The sequence below is a fragment of the Cygnus olor genome, chromosome 12 (genome assembly GCF_009769625.2).
Source record: "Cygnus olor isolate bCygOlo1 chromosome 12, bCygOlo1.pri.v2, whole genome shotgun sequence".
NCBI lineage: Eukaryota > Metazoa > Chordata > Aves > Anseriformes > Anatidae > Cygnus > Cygnus olor.
The window spans coordinates 2287616-2308725 of NC_049180.1; the positions used below are offsets into that span (position 1 = coordinate 2287616).

The 21110-nt window shown below is 46.1% G+C and overlaps 1 protein-coding gene across 1 annotated transcript in view; it reads left to right on the top strand.

Annotated features, from left to right (window-relative positions):
• The first annotated feature begins 34 nt into the window (after positions 1-34).
• Positions 35-21110, top strand: part of SLC7A5 (solute carrier family 7 member 5) — a 39953-nt gene continuing 18877 nt past the window's right edge. Inside the window, exons 1-2 of the mRNA XM_040571278.1 lie at positions 35-985; positions 13531-13656. Coding sequence (XP_040427212.1) covers positions 253-985; positions 13531-13656 — 859 coding nt within the window. The 5' untranslated portion in view covers positions 35-252. The remainder of the gene's footprint in view (positions 986-13530; positions 13657-21110) is intronic.

The following is a 21110-nucleotide window of genomic DNA, read 5'->3' on the forward strand; positions in this document are numbered from 1 at the left end:
GTGACACAGCAGCAGGCCCTGGCTCGGTGTCTGTGTGGATACGGCTTTATACCGGCGGCAGAGGCAGGGGGAGATGCGGATTTTGCTGAGTTTCTGGCACCGAGCGTGCGCCCCCCGCCTCACTCCGCTGTGTGAGAGACCCGGCGGTAAGGGCGGGCGGCGGCACCGCCACCTCCCCTCCATCCTCCTCCTCCTCCTCCTCTCCTCCTCCCCTCGGCAAGGAGGCCGTCCCGGCGGGCCGCTCCCCGCCTCATGCGAGAGTCCCTCCCCGCTCGCCCCCCCCCCGGCGCCTCACAGGGCACAAAAGGGGCGGCTGCATGGTGGCGGCCCAGCGCCCGGCCGCGCCCGCCCCGCTCCGCTCCGCGCCCCGCTCCGCGCCCCGCCGCCATGTCGGGCAGCGGCGGCCCCGCCAGCACGGTGAAGAAGAGGAGCCCGGCGGGCTCGGCCTCCTCGCTGGCTCAGGAGGAGGAGAAGCAGGCGATGGAGAAGATGCTGGAGGCGGCGGGCGGAGGGGCGCAGGAGAACGGCTGCGCCCGCTCGCCCTCGCCGCCCGCCGCCGAGGGTGAGGGAGAAGGGGTGGCCCTGCAGCGCTCCATCACGCTGCTCAACGGCGTGGCCATCATCGTGGGCACCATCATCGGCTCCGGCATCTTCGTCACCCCCACCGGCGTGCTGCGGCAGGCCGGCTCGCCGGGGCTGTCGCTGGTGGTGTGGGCCGTCTGCGGGGCGTTCTCCATCGTGGGGGCCCTCTGCTACGCCGAGCTGGGCACCACCATCACCAAGTCCGGCGGGGACTATGCCTACATGCTGGAGGTGTACGGCTCGCTGCCCGCCTTCCTCAAGCTCTGGATAGAGCTGCTCATCATCCGGCCCTCCTCGCAGTACATCGTGGCCCTGGTCTTCGCCACCTACCTGCTCAAGCCCATCTTCCCCACCTGCCCGGTGCCCGACGATGCTGCCAAGCTGGTGGCCTGTCTGTGTGTCCGTAAGTAGCCGCTGTCCTGCTGCAGGCCCCACGTGGCTGCTGCTCACTCACCAATTTCCTCCTTGCATGCAGCAAAACCCAGCTGCAGCAGCTGGCCGCCCGCAGCCCGGCCCTTCGCGGTGCTCTTGCTCCATCCCCGTGCTGGTTGCAGGCACGTTTTAGGCTCAGTTTTGAATGATGAGAGTAGAAAGCACGGCACCGTCCCAAATAATTCAAGCACAAGGATTCCCTAGCTGGCGACTTTGGCCTAAGGAGTCCCTGTGATTTGGGACATACAGCGAGCACCCGCGATAAATGCGGTGCGGGTTTGGTGCGTGCGCTGGGATGGGATTTCTGCTGCCCCCAGCACTGCGGGGCTGCTGAATGCGGGCTGGGGTGGGAGCTGCTGGGGCTGGGGAATTATCTGCTGCTAGCAGTTGGTGCTGAAGGTGGCCTGTGCTGCACCACCCAGCTGTTTGCTGCACTGCTCTTGAAGCATTTCTTTGCTCCATGTGCACGGACACCATGCTTGGAAACTGGGGTTATTGCTTTCTTTTTGCTAGCAAATGTTATTTTCTGTGAGCGGGTGCCTCACAGAGGAGTTCATTCGTGCCACAATGAACTTAACAGCTGCTGGTGTCTGCTGTGCCACGTGCTATTGCAGTTCTCATCTTTTCTCTGGTATCTTGAGGTCTGTGGCTTTGCCAGTGAAGCCCCATTTTGTGTTCCTCTGGCAACTGCAAAGTCACCCCCATCCAGATCCCCCGTTCTTTAAGTACTGGATGATTTTCTGCCTTTTTTTCCTTATTTCCTAGCCAGTCAGTGTTCCACTCCGCTGGTAGTTCCTGTGCCATTGTAAAGAAACACATTCAGAGAGATCTATTCTATTCTATTTATTTATTTATATAAAACATTTATTTGGTGTAGAAAGTTAGTCGTGTGATTTTTATTTTCTGAGGTTGTGAAGAGAAGCCAGTTTGTGCTGTCCAAAGGGAGATTGTGTTAGAGTCCTTCACCCTCTGAGGATCGCAGGCATTCACAAGTTGTAGCACGTGGTCTTTATGGGAAGATATATTATCTGTAAATGTCTTCACGCACACGCTGACCAAGTCTTTTGATACATACTTTGTATGACTAGCTAGCAAATATAACAGAAGAAACAGCATGGCAGCAAACCGTACAATAATTAACAACATAATCAAGAATAACCCGCTTTTCATCTGCAGGAACTTTGCCAGAAGAGCTTGGATCAGGTGTCTCCGTTCCCATTTTACTGATCAGAAAATAAATACGAGTGTAAAGTAGACTTGCCCGTGGCGAGACCTCTTCAGAGACAGGGCGGATTGCATCATGACACTTCTTGATGCCAGCTCTCCTTCCCGCTTTTTCTTCTCTAATAAGTAGTGTAAGTTTCTGCAGCTTTCTTATGCTAGCAATTAGTAGTTTTCCCGAAGCAGAATTTGTTCTTGAACCTTTACCTTGAAATGCCAAAGAAAGAGTTGCTGGTTCCACAAATCCGCGTCATTTCCATGTGTTTCTTCTTTAAACTTTACTCTCACCACCCCCCTGGCTACTAGTTTGTTTATGCTTTGGGTTAAATCGTTCTTTGTCTCCTCTGCTTTAAAAGGTTAGTTCATCGTGCATTGCCTTCAGCAAGTTAGTTCTCTGCAACTTTGATTTCTGGAGTTAGCTTTCCTACTGTCTGGTGCCAAAACCACATCATGAAATGGGAACAATAAACGAAGTAAATCTGGTCCAAGGACTAAGCAAATCACACAAAGCTTCTATGGACTAACAAGCCGCTTGTTATGTGGTTGTTCCAGGCTTACCCCTACCCAGTGACTTTGTGTTTTTTTGTTGTGTTTTTTTTCAGGAGCCTTAGTGTAGGAAAAATGGTCATATACTCTAGAGCATATGCTAATGAGTTATCTCAAAGAGGGTAAGAATGGTTTGAGAAGCAATGGGGGAATTTGGGGCCCTGAACAGTGGATGACTTATGCAGGCAAAGCCCAGCCATCTAAAACAGTACCAGCTGTATTCTTTGCAAAGTTTATGTATCAACATAAAATGTAATTGACTGTATGGTTTCTAATAAGAGGAGAAATACGAAGTTACTTGTTTCCCCTTCAGGTGTTACTGGTGTTGAACAGTTGAATAAATTATGTGTTGTTCAGTATTTGCCACCATGGAATGCAGAAACTGGATTCCTAGGCATTAAGATAGTCTAAATAAATCGCAGTCTTGAAAGAAAAAATATGGTTGGATGAGGGAATTTTGTTCCTCTTAATGTGCTAAAGAAAACAAGGTGGGTGGTAAGTAGAATTTAACTTCAAAAAGGTATTTTCTGTAATCAAGATTGTAATCTATAGTCAGTTGGTATGTAAGGCATATTCCACAAGACATCACGGATGCTTATTTAAGGTTGGCAACTAAAAGTGTGAGAATTCACTACAAGGAAGTCTTCCTGTAGCAAGATGGGTCAAGCAGTTTGTCGTTAGTGTGGCTTATTTTATGTTCACTGCGAAACACCCAGTGCTCCCTAGGTGTAAGAATTTGCAGGTAGTTTAATTAGCGGTTTTCAGGCTGTGGGTTACTTAAGTAGCTTACGGTCATATAAACTGCATGTCATTTAATGCGAAAGATTAGATGTCTGATACTTGTAAGGCTGATAAGTCATAAAAAGCAAATGCTAAAGGATAACAAATGCAAACTCCACCTGATATCTAAGTATTTTTTAACGGAATAAGTTAAAGTTCGTGAAACTGAAAATTTTTGGATAGGCATGAAAATTCAAGAGCCATTTGAATTCCCCCACGTATGGTCTCTTGTAAACCAACTTTGCCCCTTTTAGAGAAAATGGAGGGACAGTTACTAGGTCCTGACTTCTCATAGTTGATAACATCAATATTGATAAACTGATAAATCTTAACAAAAATCATTAAAAATCACAGAGCATAGCCCAATGCTTGTGTATGTTCTGGAGGTGGCTCAAGGATAGGAAGTTTCAAATTATCCGGTTAAAGATAACATACATAGTTCTTACTTCCAGCTGCTAATTTGAAGATTTTTCAACATGTGATAGCTCTTTGAACTGTAGTACAATAAATTTCCTGTAGAGAAGGGAGATGGGATAATGTTGTTTCCAGACATGAACTCATTCTTGCTTGGTGTTTCACAAGTGCCTGAACTGTTCTTCCTACACACATTCTTACACACAGCCTGCTACGCACCCCTTGTGTGCTGCATAACAGGTTATTTTATACTTGACAACATAATCTGCTCCACAGAAGCTTGAGAAACTCTGCCAGTTGCATATAATTTTACTCTTGATCTTCAATGTCAAATGACTGATTTGAGTGTTAGCTTCTCAAGCCTTTTATCACTTATTAATTATATATGCTAATCTGGCAATAATAACCCCAGCATTGCTGCAGCGATATCTGCTGCTGCCAAAGCTCCACTATTTTAATCTTCCTGCAAAGTTCTCTAGGCTTCCTTTGCCACTTCTGAAATATTACTTTGGGCACTCCTTCTGCTAGCGTGGAATTCCAGCAAAATAACCACATACTTGTCATTTGTCTCTTTTGTTATGAGCATCCTAACAGTGGAAGAATAGTAGCAGTCAGTGCTGAGTTGAGTTATATCTACCACCACGTGTCATATGGAAGCCTAAGTGCCTGCCAGCCCCCTGAGTACATGGTGAGTTAAAGGAGAATAGCATCAAATCCAGGGTCTGGCAAAAGTGTGCAAGGACATGCCTTGAATGCTTGCCAAATTATAGCTATAGTCTATAAGTGAATATTCAGTGGCAGCATTTCAACTAGAAACCGCACGTGTTGAAAGCAGGAACGTCTTTATCTGGTACTGATGTTTTACTTTAAACAGCTGGTCAAACAGCTACCCAGATTTAAAGTGAAGCTGTAGGTGGATTTTGAACTCATCAGCTATTAGATGGTAAGCAAAGCAAGCACAAAACACCTTATACTTGTCTAAGATGGGTTTGTTCTGCAGCGTTGATGCTTGGAATTCATCTGCCAGGCCAAGCAAGGTGTGAAGCTCTGAAGGCTTTTTTTTTCTCTGTAAGTTAAATTCAGTAACTAAGCTGTATCTGTAAATGTGAACTTGGTTGATCAGAATGGAAGGAAGGGGTCTCTGTAGGATCCCTGCTGTACCGCCAATGTTGCAAGACAGAGATTGCTTTCTTAAAATCTGCATTTAATTAGAGAGTAGCATTAATGAAAATAGCCTCTGACACTAGCAGGGCTCTCCTGAAATGGATGAGGGCTTGGAGGACTCTTGTAACACAGCAAGCAACTACTGCATTTCTTGGCACCCCTCTCTTGGCTCTCGCAACAAATGTCCCATTAAATTTTATTGTATTTGAATGATTTACATTACCACTGAGATCCTTTGGAGTCTTGCTCTTCTAACATGAACAAATTGGGAAGGCTTTTTCAGAGAAACTTCCCATAATCAGTCTAATTCAAAGCAACATCGCTAAGTATTTCAAGCATTCCAGTAGTCTGGCAGTCCCAGTGTGTCCCAATCCAAACGCAATGGATGAGGAAGCAGTTTCTTGCCAGGCAGCCTACAGAGCTGAATTCTGCCCCCCCTGCGTGGCATAGGTAGCATGATTTTCACTAAAACCTGCTTGGAATTTTTCATTAAGTTCACGACCCAGGATTTAGCACTCAGTGCTGAAGGCCAGCCACCTTCCTGAGGATTTGTGGAACCTAAGTCAGTACAGCGAGGGGAAGGTGCTTCTGTGTAAGTGTAGCATAATCGTGATCCAGGTAAGAATCTGGAGTAGCTGACCATCTGTTTTGCAAGGCTGGTGACATGTCTGTGGGGCTTAATGTACGCATAAAATATCGGTAAGGTTTTGTTTGCTGTTTAGAAGATAATTCATATGAAATGATGGTAATCGCGTTCAGCTTGAGATCCAGGCTCTGCAGTATCTGCAAACCTGAAATTCTTCACTGAGCTCTTCCTTTGGGCAGTCCCTCGTGCTGCCTTTCTGCCCCGTGCTGCACTAGGTTGGCACAGCTCTTGAGAGATGGCAAGTAAGTACTTGTTAATTTAATCTTGCAGAGTTCTGGAAATTTGAGGGTGTGGATGCTTCTGGGAGCTGTGATACATGACGAAATACTCACGTTATCCCCCCTTAGTGCTAACTTCTCTGGGTGCCTTTCCTGAGCCTGGTACAGCACCAGAGGCTTCCTGGAACTGCAAGGTGGCTGAGAGATGGGGCTGTGACAGGGGCCATCTTTACAGCCCCTCTCTTCATGGTCCTGTGCAACATGAACTGAAGTGAGAAGCATTCCTTTCCCCAGGGTGGTGGTTCTTCTGTTCTTCCCATCTTGTCTGGAGGTGGTTATCGTCACGTGCATCATGTTGCTAACCCTCTTCTTCCTCTGTCCAGTGTATAGATACCTCTTTCCTCATTTTTTTTTTCCCCACTCTGTAATCAGTGAAAGCACCGGCTGTATATAGCCTCCATGCCACACACCACATTTCTTTTGTTGGCGGAAGCTAGCCAAAAGGGCCGTTTGTTAGAGACATCCAGGGTTCATGGTCTCAGCTGGGAGGTCGCTCTGGAAAGGATCCCACTTAACTCCAGTGGGATTTTGCCTTCTCTTTTCACCTGTCTTTTTTTTGATGTGCTCATCCCCTAATTCCTCAGCATTGCTGTTCTGGGAAGAAAAATGTAAAGGAAACTGCTTCTGGGTGTGATTATTATTAATATACGTTAATTTTAATATAGACACATTCTCTCTGGGGCCAAGTGCTCCTTTCCAGTAGCCTCGTTTCTCCAGGGAGTGGTCCTTGAAGAAATATCTGCAGAGCTTTTCTTTCTGCCTTTTCTCTCTACCAGTGTGCTGGGCATAAGGATTCACTCAGTATCGAGTTGAAATTTCCCTACCCATTTTCTGTGCACACCCTTGTATGCATGTCTCGTGTTAGGCTGTGCTACTAGAAATAGGTACCTGAGGCTACGGGGAGGCTCTGTGGCTTCACAGTTGCCTGAATGTAAGGTGTCTTTTTTTTTTTTTTTGGCCTTAGTAAATAGTTAAGGTATTGGTTTCACAGGATGGTTGAGGTTGGAAGGGACCTCTGGAGATCATCTAGTCCAACCTGTTTAAACTACTGTAGTCAGCGTAGTGCCCTTACTTGTTTGTACTACGTAGAGTAACTCTTATTTTAGACGTGTCTAACCTCTCGTGGGCTTAGGCAGCAGTTCTCACCAGGCAGCGTGTTCTCTTTAAAGCTTGTGGACTGCTTTGTTTCTGTGCCATGTGCTGGTGTCATCCCTGTGGTTTGTTTTTTGGTGGCCATATGCACAGCTTGCCTTGTCTCTGCTTGAAACTTGGGTGCACAGCCCTAGCTAGGAGACAAAACGTGTCTGCACTTTACAAAGAGAGGAAGGAGCAGCTTTTGCTTTAGGACGCAGCAGTGGAAAGGAGCTGGGAACTGTTCTGTAATTACGAGGAGAAAATTAACATTATCCCATGGCAGGAGGTAAATAGAAGCATCGTTTTAGGATTGTAAGGACTAAGTACTTTAGAAATGTGTGAGATATAAACAGGAGTTAGTGAATGATTCATCCTCTGCGTGTGGTCAGCGTTACAGTCCCTGTTTTCCTGGTAGGAGAGCTGAGGTGGAGCATTTCCCTTCATTCTTCCTCGTTCTTTCCCACAACGTGTTCCACAAATCTCCCTGCCCTGCTATGCCCTTTCATTCCGGTCTTGAAATATCACAAATAGGAATCCACAGGTGACTTGTAGTAAGTTAACTGAATTTATGTATTTAAGCAAGCTGCTTATATACATTCATCTTCATTATAGAGGTGTATACAGAATTATATAGGAAGTAGGAAGCACTGCAGACCAAGGCCAGGGAAACACACAGGAAATAAAATAAAGGACAAAACTAATACTATGCAAGGCTCCCCAGGTAGTGTGTAACCTCTCACACAGCATGAAGGCAGCTGTACCAGTATCTCAAGAGTTCTTACACCCATTTCACAAGTGCTTCACCTGAAAAGCTGCTAAAGATCTTGGGAAGGCATTAAGCAAACTCTCCCAGTCAGCAAATTACATAGGCTGCTGGAATTGGATCCTTTTCCCCCCTGTGAATGAGGATGAGTGCACAGGGCTGTAGATCTGCTGCTTGTCCATTTGCATTTTTTCAAATGTAGTCGCCTCAAACACTGTCTTTTCTCCATCTCCAGTCCTTGGCTGCCTTCCATTACCCATTGCAGCCCTGCCCTTTTCTAGGGAATAATTGCCAAGACCATTTCATCATAAATGCCGAGCCCTGGTTTACCTGTATTAGGGCTACATTCATGTACTGTTTGCATTGGGCAGAACTAGTGCCCACAGGGGAGCTTTACTACGTCCTGCCCTTGCTTTTTAGACACGGGAGATGTTGTTGCACATAGTGCATTCATCATGGCCTTCTTCTGTGTGGGGACTGTCACAATCCCTTTCTGTATCTGCTTTGTAGGGATTTATTCCCATTGTTTCCCAGAAATCATATCTGGGAGGGATCTTAGAACTTGAGACCATGAAGTTCAAAGGAATATGCCCATAAAATAAGAGGGAGTGGGAGTAGAGGAGATACTGTGCTGGATCCTATGTTGTTTCAGTCAGTTTATCCTTCGTTCCTATCAGTGTATTGGGGAAATTACCAAGTTGTGCCTGTGAGTGCCAGCAGAACAGGTTAAGTGACATGCCTGAAGCCATTTGAAACTGCTAGGACAGATAAATAATTGAAACTGGACCCACTGTTGTCTTTATAAAGCCAAATGTCTTTTTGAAAGCCCCTGACTGCCAGGTACTGTTACCTTCTCCGTGCCAGGGGTGGCTTGAGTGGCTTGGAGTGAAGGTCCCCTAACAGCTGGGCTATTTCGTGTGAGAAGTGACCAGGGGAGATGAAGGGGTACGTACTATTTCGTGAGTACGTTCTGTCTACAGCTGAGTATCTTTTTAATTTCTAACAAGGATTAAAAAAAAAAAAAAAGTATCCTCTTTTACATTTCAGATCTCTGCAGCACTCTCACTCCTGTTATCCCAATTATGTAAAGCCTTTGGAGAGGGACTGCTGGATCAGGCAGGTTGTGTCACTTCAGATTGTGCTGAAATTCTTATTCCTAGAATCACTCCTGAGAACAGCCCCGATAGATCACACCAAAGGTCTGCCTCGCTGCTGAGCTGGTTTCTGACAACCAACTACCAGTAGCGGTAGCTTTAGGAAGGGTGCTGTGGAAATTAGGGCAGTGTGGTCTGATCTTTCCCTGCGTTGTATCACGGTGCTGGTTTATAGTGTAGCTGTGGCTGTGAAGCTTTCCCTGTTGCTCATGTAAAGCAGTTCATTTCAGGTGAATGGAGTGGCGCCAGGAGTCCCTCAGCCCCTGCTTCACAGGGCAGCATCTCAGATTAAAGGAATAAAAAAGGAGTAAAACGTCGTGTTTTAAGAAACCCTAGCCCTCTGGTCTCCTGAGAAGTTGAGCAACCACTGGAATTTGTGTTGGAGTTTTAATGAAAAAGCACTTGGTCTGTTGCTTCGTGTCGGTGTCTGTACCGGTCTTTCTAGTGAGTGAGACTGTTTTTGTTTTGGTTTTGGTTTGTTTTGTTTTAGCCTGTCTTATGTTGGAAAACATTAAAGTGTAATAACTCTACCACACTCCTTGAGGAAAGACAAATATTATTCCATGGTGGGAAAAGCAAAGCAAAGAGATCGTGGCTTGAAGGACTCTGAGTCATGACTGGCATGGAAGATCTCAGCCTTATTCAGAGTCTCTGGCCCTAAGTGTTTTCTTATTTTTCCAAAGCCTGGTTATCTGGCACTGATATGTTTTTAAGGGCTGAATACAGAAGCTTGTGGTGCTTTTCAGTTTGGGACCGTGTAGAAGCTTTTGCCTTTTATGTACACTGCTGCAGTCCTGCAGCCCAAGCAGCAGACTTCGTACAGAACCAGAACATGAAAAACGATCCCGGCGAAGTCGGTAGTTACCGGGGAGGCTGAACCAGCTATTGTCAAAGAAACAGAATGCCTAAATGGGGAAGAGAATGTAAATGGTGCACCTCCAAGGGCTGCCCTCACTAACGGGAAAAGTGTGCTTTTAGATGGGTTAGCTCATCCTTTAAATATCCCTCTGTAAACAAGGAGAGGTTTATTTTTAGCATAATCGCTGGTCGAAGTGAATCCTGGATCCTCGGTTCCCTCCCCAGTAGGATTCACCAGAGGTGTTTTTGGGAGACGAGCTGTCGTATGTGTTTAGTGTTACTTCACGGTTTCCTTCTCTCCTCTTCCCTGTCTCCCCGTAGTGCAGACACACAACAAGTTGACCTTGCTGTATATTTTAGTGTTTTCTCCTCTCCCGTATATCTGTATAGATGTGTCTGGGTCTCTTGCTGCAGGGTGATAGAGCTGTGGCCCTGCTAACCGCTGGCACTGCTGGCCTGCGGCTTGGTGCTGAAAGGCCTCCAAGGCCGCGCACGTGGTGTCTGCGTCGGGGCCTATCTGCCTGGAGCAGCACGTGGCGGGGGGGCCGCGCGATAGAGGCAGCGTGACCAGCCTCAGCGCCGCTCCTCATCGCCTGCTCTCTGCTCTGTGTGGAGGCAGGTCGGCCAAAACGAGGCAGGTCGGCCAAAACGAAGCAGCTCGGCCTTGCCGCTCTGGGTCAGTTCGCTCTCACCAACTCCAAGTGCCCGGACACCCTCAACGTGCCAAATGGGCTTCAACTTCATGATCCCCCCAAAAAATTGAATCTGAAATTCCTTATTTATTGCTGGCTTTTGTTCTTGTAGTTTTGGATCCCTTGCTTTTCTTTGTAAAGATTTCCATCTCTCTCATTTTTCCAAACTTTATGCTCTTGTGTTCAAATGATGTTAGGTCCTAGGGCTTTGCAAGGGAGAGGAAAAAAGCCAACGGTCCTGAAAGCAGGCATCTGGGACATGCCTTCTGCTGCACTGGGACTGGCTTTGTTCTTCCCCACCTAAAGATCCCCTACAAGCTTCTTCTGCAGCCCTTAGCTGAGCAGTACATGGAAACGTAAATCCTCTTAGCCTGCTGTGCACCACCGATGTGCTGTGGCCGTCGCAGGCTCTCAGACCCATGTGTGAATGACTGATGCAATTTGCATCCCTTCTTGCCTGTGTGTGCTCTGAGTCACCAGGAAATCCTGTCACTCCGCAGCGCTCACTTGAGCGGGAACCCTAAATTTAATCATTGCTGTCAGCCCCAGAAACTGGAGTGCCTGAAGACCAGGGCCTCTGATGCCAGCCGTGGGCGCATCTGAGTGTTTGGAAGTTGCAGCAAGGCTGTTCCTGGCCCTGCTGTGGGCTCTGGGATTTCCTGAGCTCTTACCAGTGCAGCTGCTTTCTCACAGGCAGGGCACGATGCAGGGCGGCAGACAACTGATAAGACCCTTTTAAATGTCAGTGCTCATTCCTCCTCCCATCATTTTATTTCTCACTTTGCAGTTTTTTTGCGCTAGTCCCACTCGTGCCCTGCCTGGACAGCGGGGTGGGAGGCTGTGGGAGCGTGCCTTCGCTCTGAGCTGACGAGCAAAAAATGGTACTCCCTGCTGCAAGGCAGGGAGCAAAGGCAGGCACTGCTGCTCCCATCCACCCATCTCAAACTGGAGATGGGCTGGTGAGTACAGGGCACGATGGTGTCCATGTCCTTCAAGTGTACTTGTACACTCAGTTGGGTACGGGACTGTGGTTTGGATCCTGCTTTAGGGTAGAGGAGAATTGGGTTTTTCCCTGTGATGATGCTGTGTGTGTGTCTAAGGGCACAAGCCATGCAGCTCCTGGTATTTCTGCCTTTATCAGCCTTCTGCACCCTCTTCTGAAGCACCCCACGTGGCTCAGCCCCACAGGGACAGGCTTTGGGCTGGAGCCTGCACCAGCAGTCTCCTGGAGACAGAGCTCTGACCTGGTGAAGGTGCTGCTGAACCCCCCTCATATCTCCACGGGAGGCTGATGAAGGCTGAAATACCTGCACCAAATGCTCTGGGCTTTAAACTGGGAATGCAGATATAGCTGATAACCTCTGGAGGGTCGTCTGTGTCCAGCCTGAATGTCTGGGGGAGCAGCTGCTTGGCTCTGGCAAGGGAAGGGGGGGGGTCCTGTGAAAACGAGCTGCAGGATGTAGGAAGGAGCCTTTGCCAGAGTGAAAGGGAAATGGGTGGCAGGCATCCGAAGGAACGCAGTAGCCAGGTTTTATTCGAGCACATCCTGTAACGGAGCAGCACTGGTTGCCTTGCTCCGTCCTCTCCCAGCTTTAGAAAAACTTGCCTGGCTCCTGCAGAGTAAAAATACAAGCTGCAACCTGAGTGGGAAAGGATCAGAGCCTGCAGGGAGAAGCCTCCGGCTAAAGAGGGAAGGTTGACGTCCATCCACTCCTCCCTGAGCTGCTCGGTGACTGGTTGGCCCCGGGGGCATGTCGCGGGCAGTGGTGGTGACAAGCCGGCTGGCAGGACGCGGAGGGAACGTGGAGGGAACGAGGGGTGGCTTAGTGCACGGGGACAAGGAGGAGGGGAGGGCATCCAGCACGTGGGGCACTGTCATTCTCTGTGACATTTGCCCATCTCTGTAGCAAGCTCTGGGGAGCAGAGGATGACCAGGGCACAGAAATACCAAGTGGTTTGGACAATCAATAAAGGTTTTAACCATTATTTTCTCTGAAGCAGATGAAAGTCAGCCAGCAAGTGCTGTGTTTGGCAACAGCTTGAGGATTTCATCAGATCTGGGTTCCCTTCCCTTTGCACTGCTGACCTGCAGGCTTTTTTTGTTTCGTAGGTTGCTGATTGTGTCAGGGCTGCTTTCTTTTCTTTTCTTTTATGCAGTGGGCAGCACAATGTGGCCTCGATAGCCTTTTAGGTGCTATTGTTAAACAAGTAACAATACATCACTTCTGGAAGTTGTCCTGACGTTTTTGTGGTGTTTCCATGCAACTGCAACATTAATTGGATCAACTTCAGAGGGATTACAGCCGAGTACTTTGCTAATGGTTGCGGTAACCACTTTTATTTGTATACCCTCAGAAATGTACTTTCCAGTGCAGAAGGGCAGTTCCCCGTTCCCCGTCCCAAGGGGTGCATGCACCACTCAAACCGCCTGCTGCAAAAATGAGAAACAGAATAGAGAAGTACATAGCTGCAGAGTCTTGGTTTTTGACAAGTTACAATTTCAGATCCTGGACAAAACAACTCAAAACTTGAAGTTTGTTACTCAAAACGTGGCAAATTTTTGAAGAACAACACAGCGTTCTGAACTTCAGGCTGAAAGAAGTCAGAATGTGATCCTCAGCGATTGAAGGCTGCTTGTGGCTGGTGTGATATGGAATGGTCTCGACTCGGTCAAGTCACTAGAAAGGAACTCCTGAAACCATTGCATGTAGTTGCACTCGTGAACTTCATGGAACATGTTTGTTGCTTTTTTTTTTTTTAACAGACACTTCACATTTGTTTAGGTTTTGGCAAAAAAGCAAATACCAATTTGTCATAATTTGTTTTACTGAAAACTGATGTGTCTCTTCTTGTCCGTTTCTTTCAGTGCTCCTCACAGCAGTGAACTGTTACAGTGTGAAAGCTGCTACTCGTGTTCAGGATGCCTTTGCTGCAGCAAAACTGCTGGCACTGGCTTTGATCATCATTCTTGGCTTCGTTCAGATTGCAAGGGGTGAGTACGTTTCCTTTTTCTTTTGAATGTGGTGTGTAGTTGCAGCAGAATCTGGGAATTGGGGATAAAACCCAACAATCCTATCCCAAGCATTTCAGAGCTAGCAGAAGTGTATTGCAAGCATCTTTTGATCTCTTGCATGCTTGTCCGATATTTCCAGCTTGTGCTTTGTAAAGGGCTGAGTACACTTGTGCATTTTATTTATGACATTTTTCATTTACCTCACTGAAGTATGGAACATCTCAGGCAAGTTTACAGGGAAAGCTCATTCTTAGGGAAAGGCTCAGACACCTGGCTCAGCCAAGGCTGCAGAAACCTGTGCTCTCGCTGTATAATGAACTCATTAGGACTCTCAGCTGACAGTAGCATTCATGTCTGTCAACTAACAACCAAAAAATGTTTATAGAAATGGGAAGATAAAGCAAGTTTTCTGCCCTCCCCCTCTTTTTCTTTGCTTATTTGCTTTAAACACTTTAAAAATCCTCTCAAAACCTAGGGAGATATTTTGTTCCAAACCCCTTTGATTAACTAATCTACACAGATATGCTTTACTGTCTGCTTTTTTTTGTGTGAGTTCGGTTTTTTAAAAATAAACAAACCAAGCATTCAGGGAATAGTACAAGCCTTACTTGTTCAACGTGGATAAAAGTAGCTATGTAATAAACATAAATAGACTATCGATAGTTCCTCCTGTCTCTGTGCTAGCAGGGGGGCGGTATGTGTATGCACGTGAGCATTTTAATTCCTGTCTCAGCTATGGGAACTAGTGCTGTCTTTGCAGAATTTTTTGCTTTATCAGAGGTTTTATTTTCTTCCAGCTCAGTGCCTGCACTCAACAGGAACGTTGTTTGAGGCTTATCACAGAATATACCTCCCTCCTCTTCATATCTCCCCAGACTGCTTTGCTGAACTTTTCCCCCTCTTAGAAGGAAAAGTAAAAATAAACCTTTGATAGTTCTTTAACACATTAAAAGTCTTTACAATTGCTTTTTTCATTTGCAGATGATAATCTTAATTTGCATTTTCAGAATCACCTTCCCTCCCTCTGTACTGATCTTTGGTCCTCCTGTTGAGGGTAAATCACTCTCCTGGTCCCTCATGTATAAATATGTGTTAATTCTGTGTGTTTATAATCTGTAAACAAGATGAGATTTTGGTCTTGTGTATAAACCCCACCTTTCCTATATTCCTCTGTCTCAGCAGCTTTTTTATCTCCTGATAACTTGTAATCTTCAGTTTTTCTCTTCTCCCAGTATTGTAATATGTAGTCTTTTGGCTGCCAGTGGTACATCTGATGACCTATGAATGGAATCTTTTGTGCAGTTCTCCCTAGCAAAGATGTCCTGGTTGCTGCTTTCTCGTGCCCTTAGCTGACCTGTAACATTCCCTACAAAGTGCGCAGCCCAACAGGATAATGAGCCAGGGTTGAACAAATGGCTTGCACCTTTTGTGCTGCCTCAGAAAAGCCGGTCTATGCTAAAGCCATAGCATGTTTGAAGCTGCTTCCCTCTGTGCACATCTTTTGGATGGAGATGGTATGAAACCTATTACAGTTTCAAGTTTGTGGTGGGTCTCAAGAGGTACTAACTGTGACTTATATGCATGTTGCCATACAGCTGGAATTTAGTCTTCTGCTAAATTAATGTATAGCTGACATTTAGTCTCCTGATAAACCACCTCGCCACCTAAGACAGAATAAAAATTAACACAGTCAAAGGCAGTAGTTAGATTTTAACATCTGAAGGCAAATAAATTTTCATCCTGTTTGTGCACACCATACTCACTGTAAAGGAGACTGGATCACAGTGGCAACCTGGGCATCTACAGGAGACATTTCTTACAAAGCCTGCATTTATATGCCATCCTAAGTGACACACTACTGCTTGTCTGAGTTTCTACTTTACAACGTACAGCCTAGGATTCTGCCCATGGTCTAACATGGATTTTATTAATCTCCTTATGGAAGTTGCAAGCTCTCTGATAAGTCATTAAGAATTTGCAAGCTCCCTTCATATGCCCTTCCTATTAGCTTTCACATACCTATGTCTTTTGCAACTTTGTTTTTCTTTAAATTATGGCAGATAACGCTCTTATGTAGCAGGGATACATCAGGAAACTGTCATTTTTCTTTTTTTTTTCTTCAAAGGAGAACATTCTGCCATCACTTAAAGCATACTAAAAATGGGAAAGCGCTGCACTGTTCTCAGTCTTCATTTGGATGAGAAAAACGAGTGCAATCTGTGAGTCGAGTGAAATTTTAGATTAGCCATTAGAAAAACATTTTTTAACTATACTGCAGAGCTCAAGTAGATTGTCCAGAGAGGCTGTGAAACTGTTTCAGTGGAGATTTGCAACAGCAGGTTAGTAAACATCCCTCAGGAGTGGATTAAGTAAGGCGAACCTGCCTTAGAGCAGGGAGACAAAGTCAGTGCATTGGAAGCCTTCGTGCCTGTGCTCCCTGAGGTCGTGCTATGCACTAGTAGCACAGTGCAGAGCTGCTGGATCTTCTCCAGGCAAAATACTACAGGCCCAGTCTTTTGAAGTGCTGACACTTTAAAATGGTAAGTTTTTTTTCTAAAAGCCTGTTTAACCTCTGAGTAGGTGGGTGATCTGAGTCCCATCGCCAGTGTCGTGCTTTTTCTGCTCCTGTGTGCGCCCTTGTTTTCTTTTATGCCACTCACAATGCTCCTTGGACAAAGAGGACTCTTGGCGCTACCGGCTCCAAAGGTTCAGTCCCAAGCTGGCAACGGCTGCTGGGGCGAAATACACGCCAAGTGGAAAATCCTCCTGTGGCGATTTCTCCGGTGCTGAAATTTCAGCGGTGGAGGGGTTGCATGTTCCCATGACACTCCGGATAGAGTCAGAGCACAGCCGATTAGCTTGCTTTAATGGTTGCTTTCCCATTGCTGTTTTGTGTTTACAGTATCCATAAACAGAGGAGCAATACCACAGTTTCTTGCTCAAATGTGGAAACTTCTGAGACTTCACAGAAGTATGTCCTTCTCTGCATTGACCTTCCGCCTTCAGCTTTTGTTGTTTTTATTTCTTGTTATCTTTCCATTGAACATTTTCATTATTTTCCAAAAAGCAATAACATCTCAAGACAAAGAAGTATGTGGCAATATTACCACACAGAACACAGGATTTGCTTATGATCTTTCTGCGGACAGCTGTTTCATATCTTCTTTCATGCCCTCAAAAGGACGGGAGAAATTGGTTTCCTACTTAGCCTTTCAACTTCTTGAGGGTTGACTCGGTATAACTGATCCACTTAGGACGCAATTATTTCACTAATATAAAAGTTAAACTTTTTAAAGCCTTTGTGTGACTGAAGTTGTGGTGCTTTAAAAGTTCAGTGTCCCAGCCTTAGCGTATTAGTGTGTAAAACCTTGTATTTGTACCCCCATCTGGACAGCCCTCCAGTCTGTACCACCCAAATAGTATAAATAACTTGTGGCATAGACTGGATCAGCATTTTTTCACTCTACTCTTAGAAAGAACTAGGATTTTTTTTTGCTTGTTGTTGTGTTTTAGCAGCTCTCAGATTGCCTTCTGCCCAGCCTTCTCTTGTATTTTTTGACCACCTGGTGAGCAGGCAGCGGGACTCAGCTGGAAGTTGGGATGCCTGGGACCAGACAGCGCAGCCGGTTTGGAAGGTGACCGTGCAGGTTTTAGGGTTGTTTCTGCTGGATGCGACACACAGGTGTGTGGTTGGGTCCACAGCAGTGCTGTTCATACCCAAATCACCCTGCAGGTCATGGTGCAAAGTCACCTAGGAACGAAACCATTGAGAAACATGCTGATCTTTAAGGATGCACTCGTGCTTCTTATATGTAAGGAAATTCAGCAAAAGTTCTGATATATGATTCTAGATTTTTTTTTTTTATATATCAGAATTAAAGGAATAGTCTACCTTCTTTTGTTGTTGATGTTTTAGGGTTCCTTGAACATGTATCTAACCCTGAGCAGCACAAGCAGTGAGGTTTCTGGCTGCTGCGCAGTGCTGGGCTATAGACCTCACTGTGACTCCTGGCCAGAAGTTCTGTTTAAAAAAAAGGGGGGCTTTTGGGACTCCAGGAAACAAAATTTAACACTCAATTATTTTTATTGAGCTTATTGTCCCTTTTCCCTCCTAATGCCTGATTTCTGATCTTAAATTTCTTGTCTGCAGTGCCTCAAGTGCCTGTTTTGATGGCAACAGTCAGCATTGTCTGTCTAGCTCCCTTCGTTGTGCTTGTCAGAGGCCAGCAGAGCTGCGTTTGCTGAACAAGCACGAGGTGAATTAAGGACATAGCAGGCAGGTTTAACTCCAGACGTTTGCCATGGAGAATTTTGACTAGGCAGGGAATCTTGCTTTTCATGTTGCCCTTTCTTTAAATTGATGTGTGTAATATTAGCCAGCACTGGCACACTCCCCTACCGATATTTTTTGCCCTTTGTAAAGGGGTATTTAGAGATGTCCTTCTGGCTGGCAAATTTTAAACTCAGCATGGGAGGGTTTCTAAAAATGCAGGAATGAAGATTCAACCATTCAGTCATTAATGAATGTGTTTCGCATGTCTGTGAAGCCTAATAAAAATGCCATCTAAGTACTCCAGCTGCAAAGCAACATCTTGGTGCTGTGTGTGTGTATGCACATCTGGGTGGTACTTCCGTTTTCAAATCCTTTTCCTAGAACAAGTCCATTTCATCTCTTTCTCTGTGAGGTTTATTTTGCTAGTTCCTTATCCAAACTTTTTTTTTTTGCTGTGTGTGTGTGTGTGGCTAATCCTGTGATTAAGACCTGAGGGAGTTTACTCCCTCTTCCTTTCCTCTGAGGTTTTCTTCTCTGCTGCCAGTGGCAACATCAGTTGAATGTCCAAGAAAAGCCACTTGAGCCAAATCTGTCTCAAGAGCCAAGGACTGAGCAGATAAATTCAGCAAACAACAGAGGAGGGAATACAGCTCTTAGCTTAGAGGGCAGGATTTATCTTGAGGGGTCCTGCTGAAATGACAGAACTTGCATTTCATGGCTAGTAATCAAAATGTTAGGCTACTCCAAGCCTCTCACGCACAGATACTAGGAGAAAACAAGTGTTGTCATTGTCTGAATTGTCTTTCTTGTGTACCTACACTTTGTCACTCAGACATTTAGAAAGAGCTAAGTACTTAGCATAGCTAAAGAAATCTGCCACAAGTTTTCTTTTGACCAGTTCTCATAACCTCTCACGTTCCTAGGGTAGACCCAAGAATGAATCTGAACAGCAAATCAGTATTTAGGAGTTTGTTTTTAAGTGATTTTTTTTTTTCATTTTCTGCCACATCAGTCACGACCCACTTTTTTAATAGCTGAAGTTAGATGCAGCGGTGTCTCTGCATGCAGCAGGGTGGCTGCTGCATCGCTGTCTATGCTCGGAGGGAGCAGCTCACCCAAGGGATGGCTCTAGGACACAACCCAGGACATGGGAATCTTCTGGTGGTGGAGCTGTAGGTGTTTGAGATGCATTTGGAGGCCAAAACCAAACCAGATGGGTGTTCACCCGGTTGGATCATGGTTAACTTGCACTGTAGATCCTCTTTGGCAGAGATGAGGCAAAGCTTATGGTTAGTAAACGTTCCTCCAGCTTTTGATTGTGTCCCTACAAGTTGGGGCTGAGGCTTGTGCACAAAAGATTGCAAGAAGAGCGTGCCCTGCAGCTGCCCGTGCTGTTTCTTGTTACGTTGGCATTCAGAAATTCGTATTTCATAATTCCGAAAAAATATTTTACTAAGAGTAAGCTTTGAAGAAGAGCACAATAGCTTCCCTTACTCACCCGCTTGTTAGCGGAGAGCACGGAAAGTGGAAGCCTGTGCTGAAGGAGGGCATGAACAAGGAAGCTGGGAAAGCTGCCAGCATTCTGCACCTCTAAATCACATCAAGTACATGTTGGAGATTAATCAGGCATCTTAATGCTGGAGGGCTGATACAACACAATTATGTTTTATGGGCCTCTCGCTCTCTAATCTTGGATTTCATCTCCAGCCAAAGGTGAATTCAGATGCTGGGGCCAGGTGGGCACGGCAGGTTCGTGTTATGCAGCTTGCCTGTTCTGGTTTGGTGTTTCGTTTCTGCTCAGCCAACTTGTTTCTTGCCCGCTCTGCCCAGAAAATTCTTGGCAATTACAGATTCAAGGATAGAGTTCAGCTTGCTGGGGCTTTAGTGTTTCACAAGTGTGAAGTTGCCTGTCCAAAACTAAATAAAATGCATTTAATGACAACAAACAACAACAGCGGCAACAAAATGCAGAAGCAGTCAATGACCTGTGCTGCATGTTGTGATCATTGTAAGCTTGAGTGGATCTTTCTGCACGCCCTGAAAGCTTGGGTTTTAGTAATGACAATGTGAACTGTTTAGTATCTTATGTGGAGGTTCATAGCTGCGTAAACTCCTCAGGGTAAAAATGTGCCTTGACATCTGAAAAGCTTTTATTCCAAGGTGTTGTGGATGTAGCACGTTACATGTTGCTCACGTTGGTTATTTTGAAGGAACTGCCAAATACTGGGAGGGATGAAGGTAGGTGTCTTGTGTTGGAGCCTGAGGAGTGCATCTTACACGTGCCACAGGGCACCCTGCTCTCTCCTGTTGTGAGCTGGGTGGGTGTTAAGGCAGCTGCCACGAGAGGCTCTGTTGACTTCTCAGTTTTCCAAGTGCAGCTATCCCAGCAATGCAGACGTATTTATCTAGAGAGTAGCTAATACTTTGGTATTTGCAGTTTGCTTCTTTGCATCTCTGTCCGGGTGTCCTCTCCCTCTCTCAAGTCTTCGGGTACAGCAGAAGCACTCCTTGATGCCTAAGGGGTATCAATGCAGTCAGCAGTCGTGTGTGTGCCTGCATGCATTCTTCTGCCTGCATTTTTATACTGACCCTTTCGCACTGTTAATGGCCTTGCAATTAACAGCCTTAATTTCTGATGCTAGGAGGTCTGGGTGACATGCTGGTGATCTGTCCTGCCCAAATGTTCTTGGCTGTCTTGCACATCAAGCTGTTTGGCTCTATTTAGCCCCTCTTTGCCTTCTCTAGAGCCTGGTCAGGTGGCTCAGTTTTGTTTGTCCTTCTCAATCCCGAGTTTCTATGGATGTGGATTGAACCGATTGTGCAAATAAGCAAAGAAAAACCAAGCTTATGGCAAGTGGCTGGAAACCCAGTGGGTGGTTTGTTTAGGGTTAGCACCTTGCTGTTCATCTGCGCTGATAGGGGTGGACAAGGAGGCATTTAGGAAATACCTTTCCATGCTGTGCTGAGGATCAAAGCGACCCTGTTCTTCCAGGGTCTCTGCATTGCCTCAATTTTCTGGCTGCTGGACAAGGCATGGGATGTTCTGTGCCGCGCACCTGGCTGCCTGCAGTTCAGCCTCACTCCAGGGCTTGTAACACTGCTCGTGGGTCTGCTTATTATGTTTCATCAGCAAACGTTATGCTGGCGGACACGGAGGTTG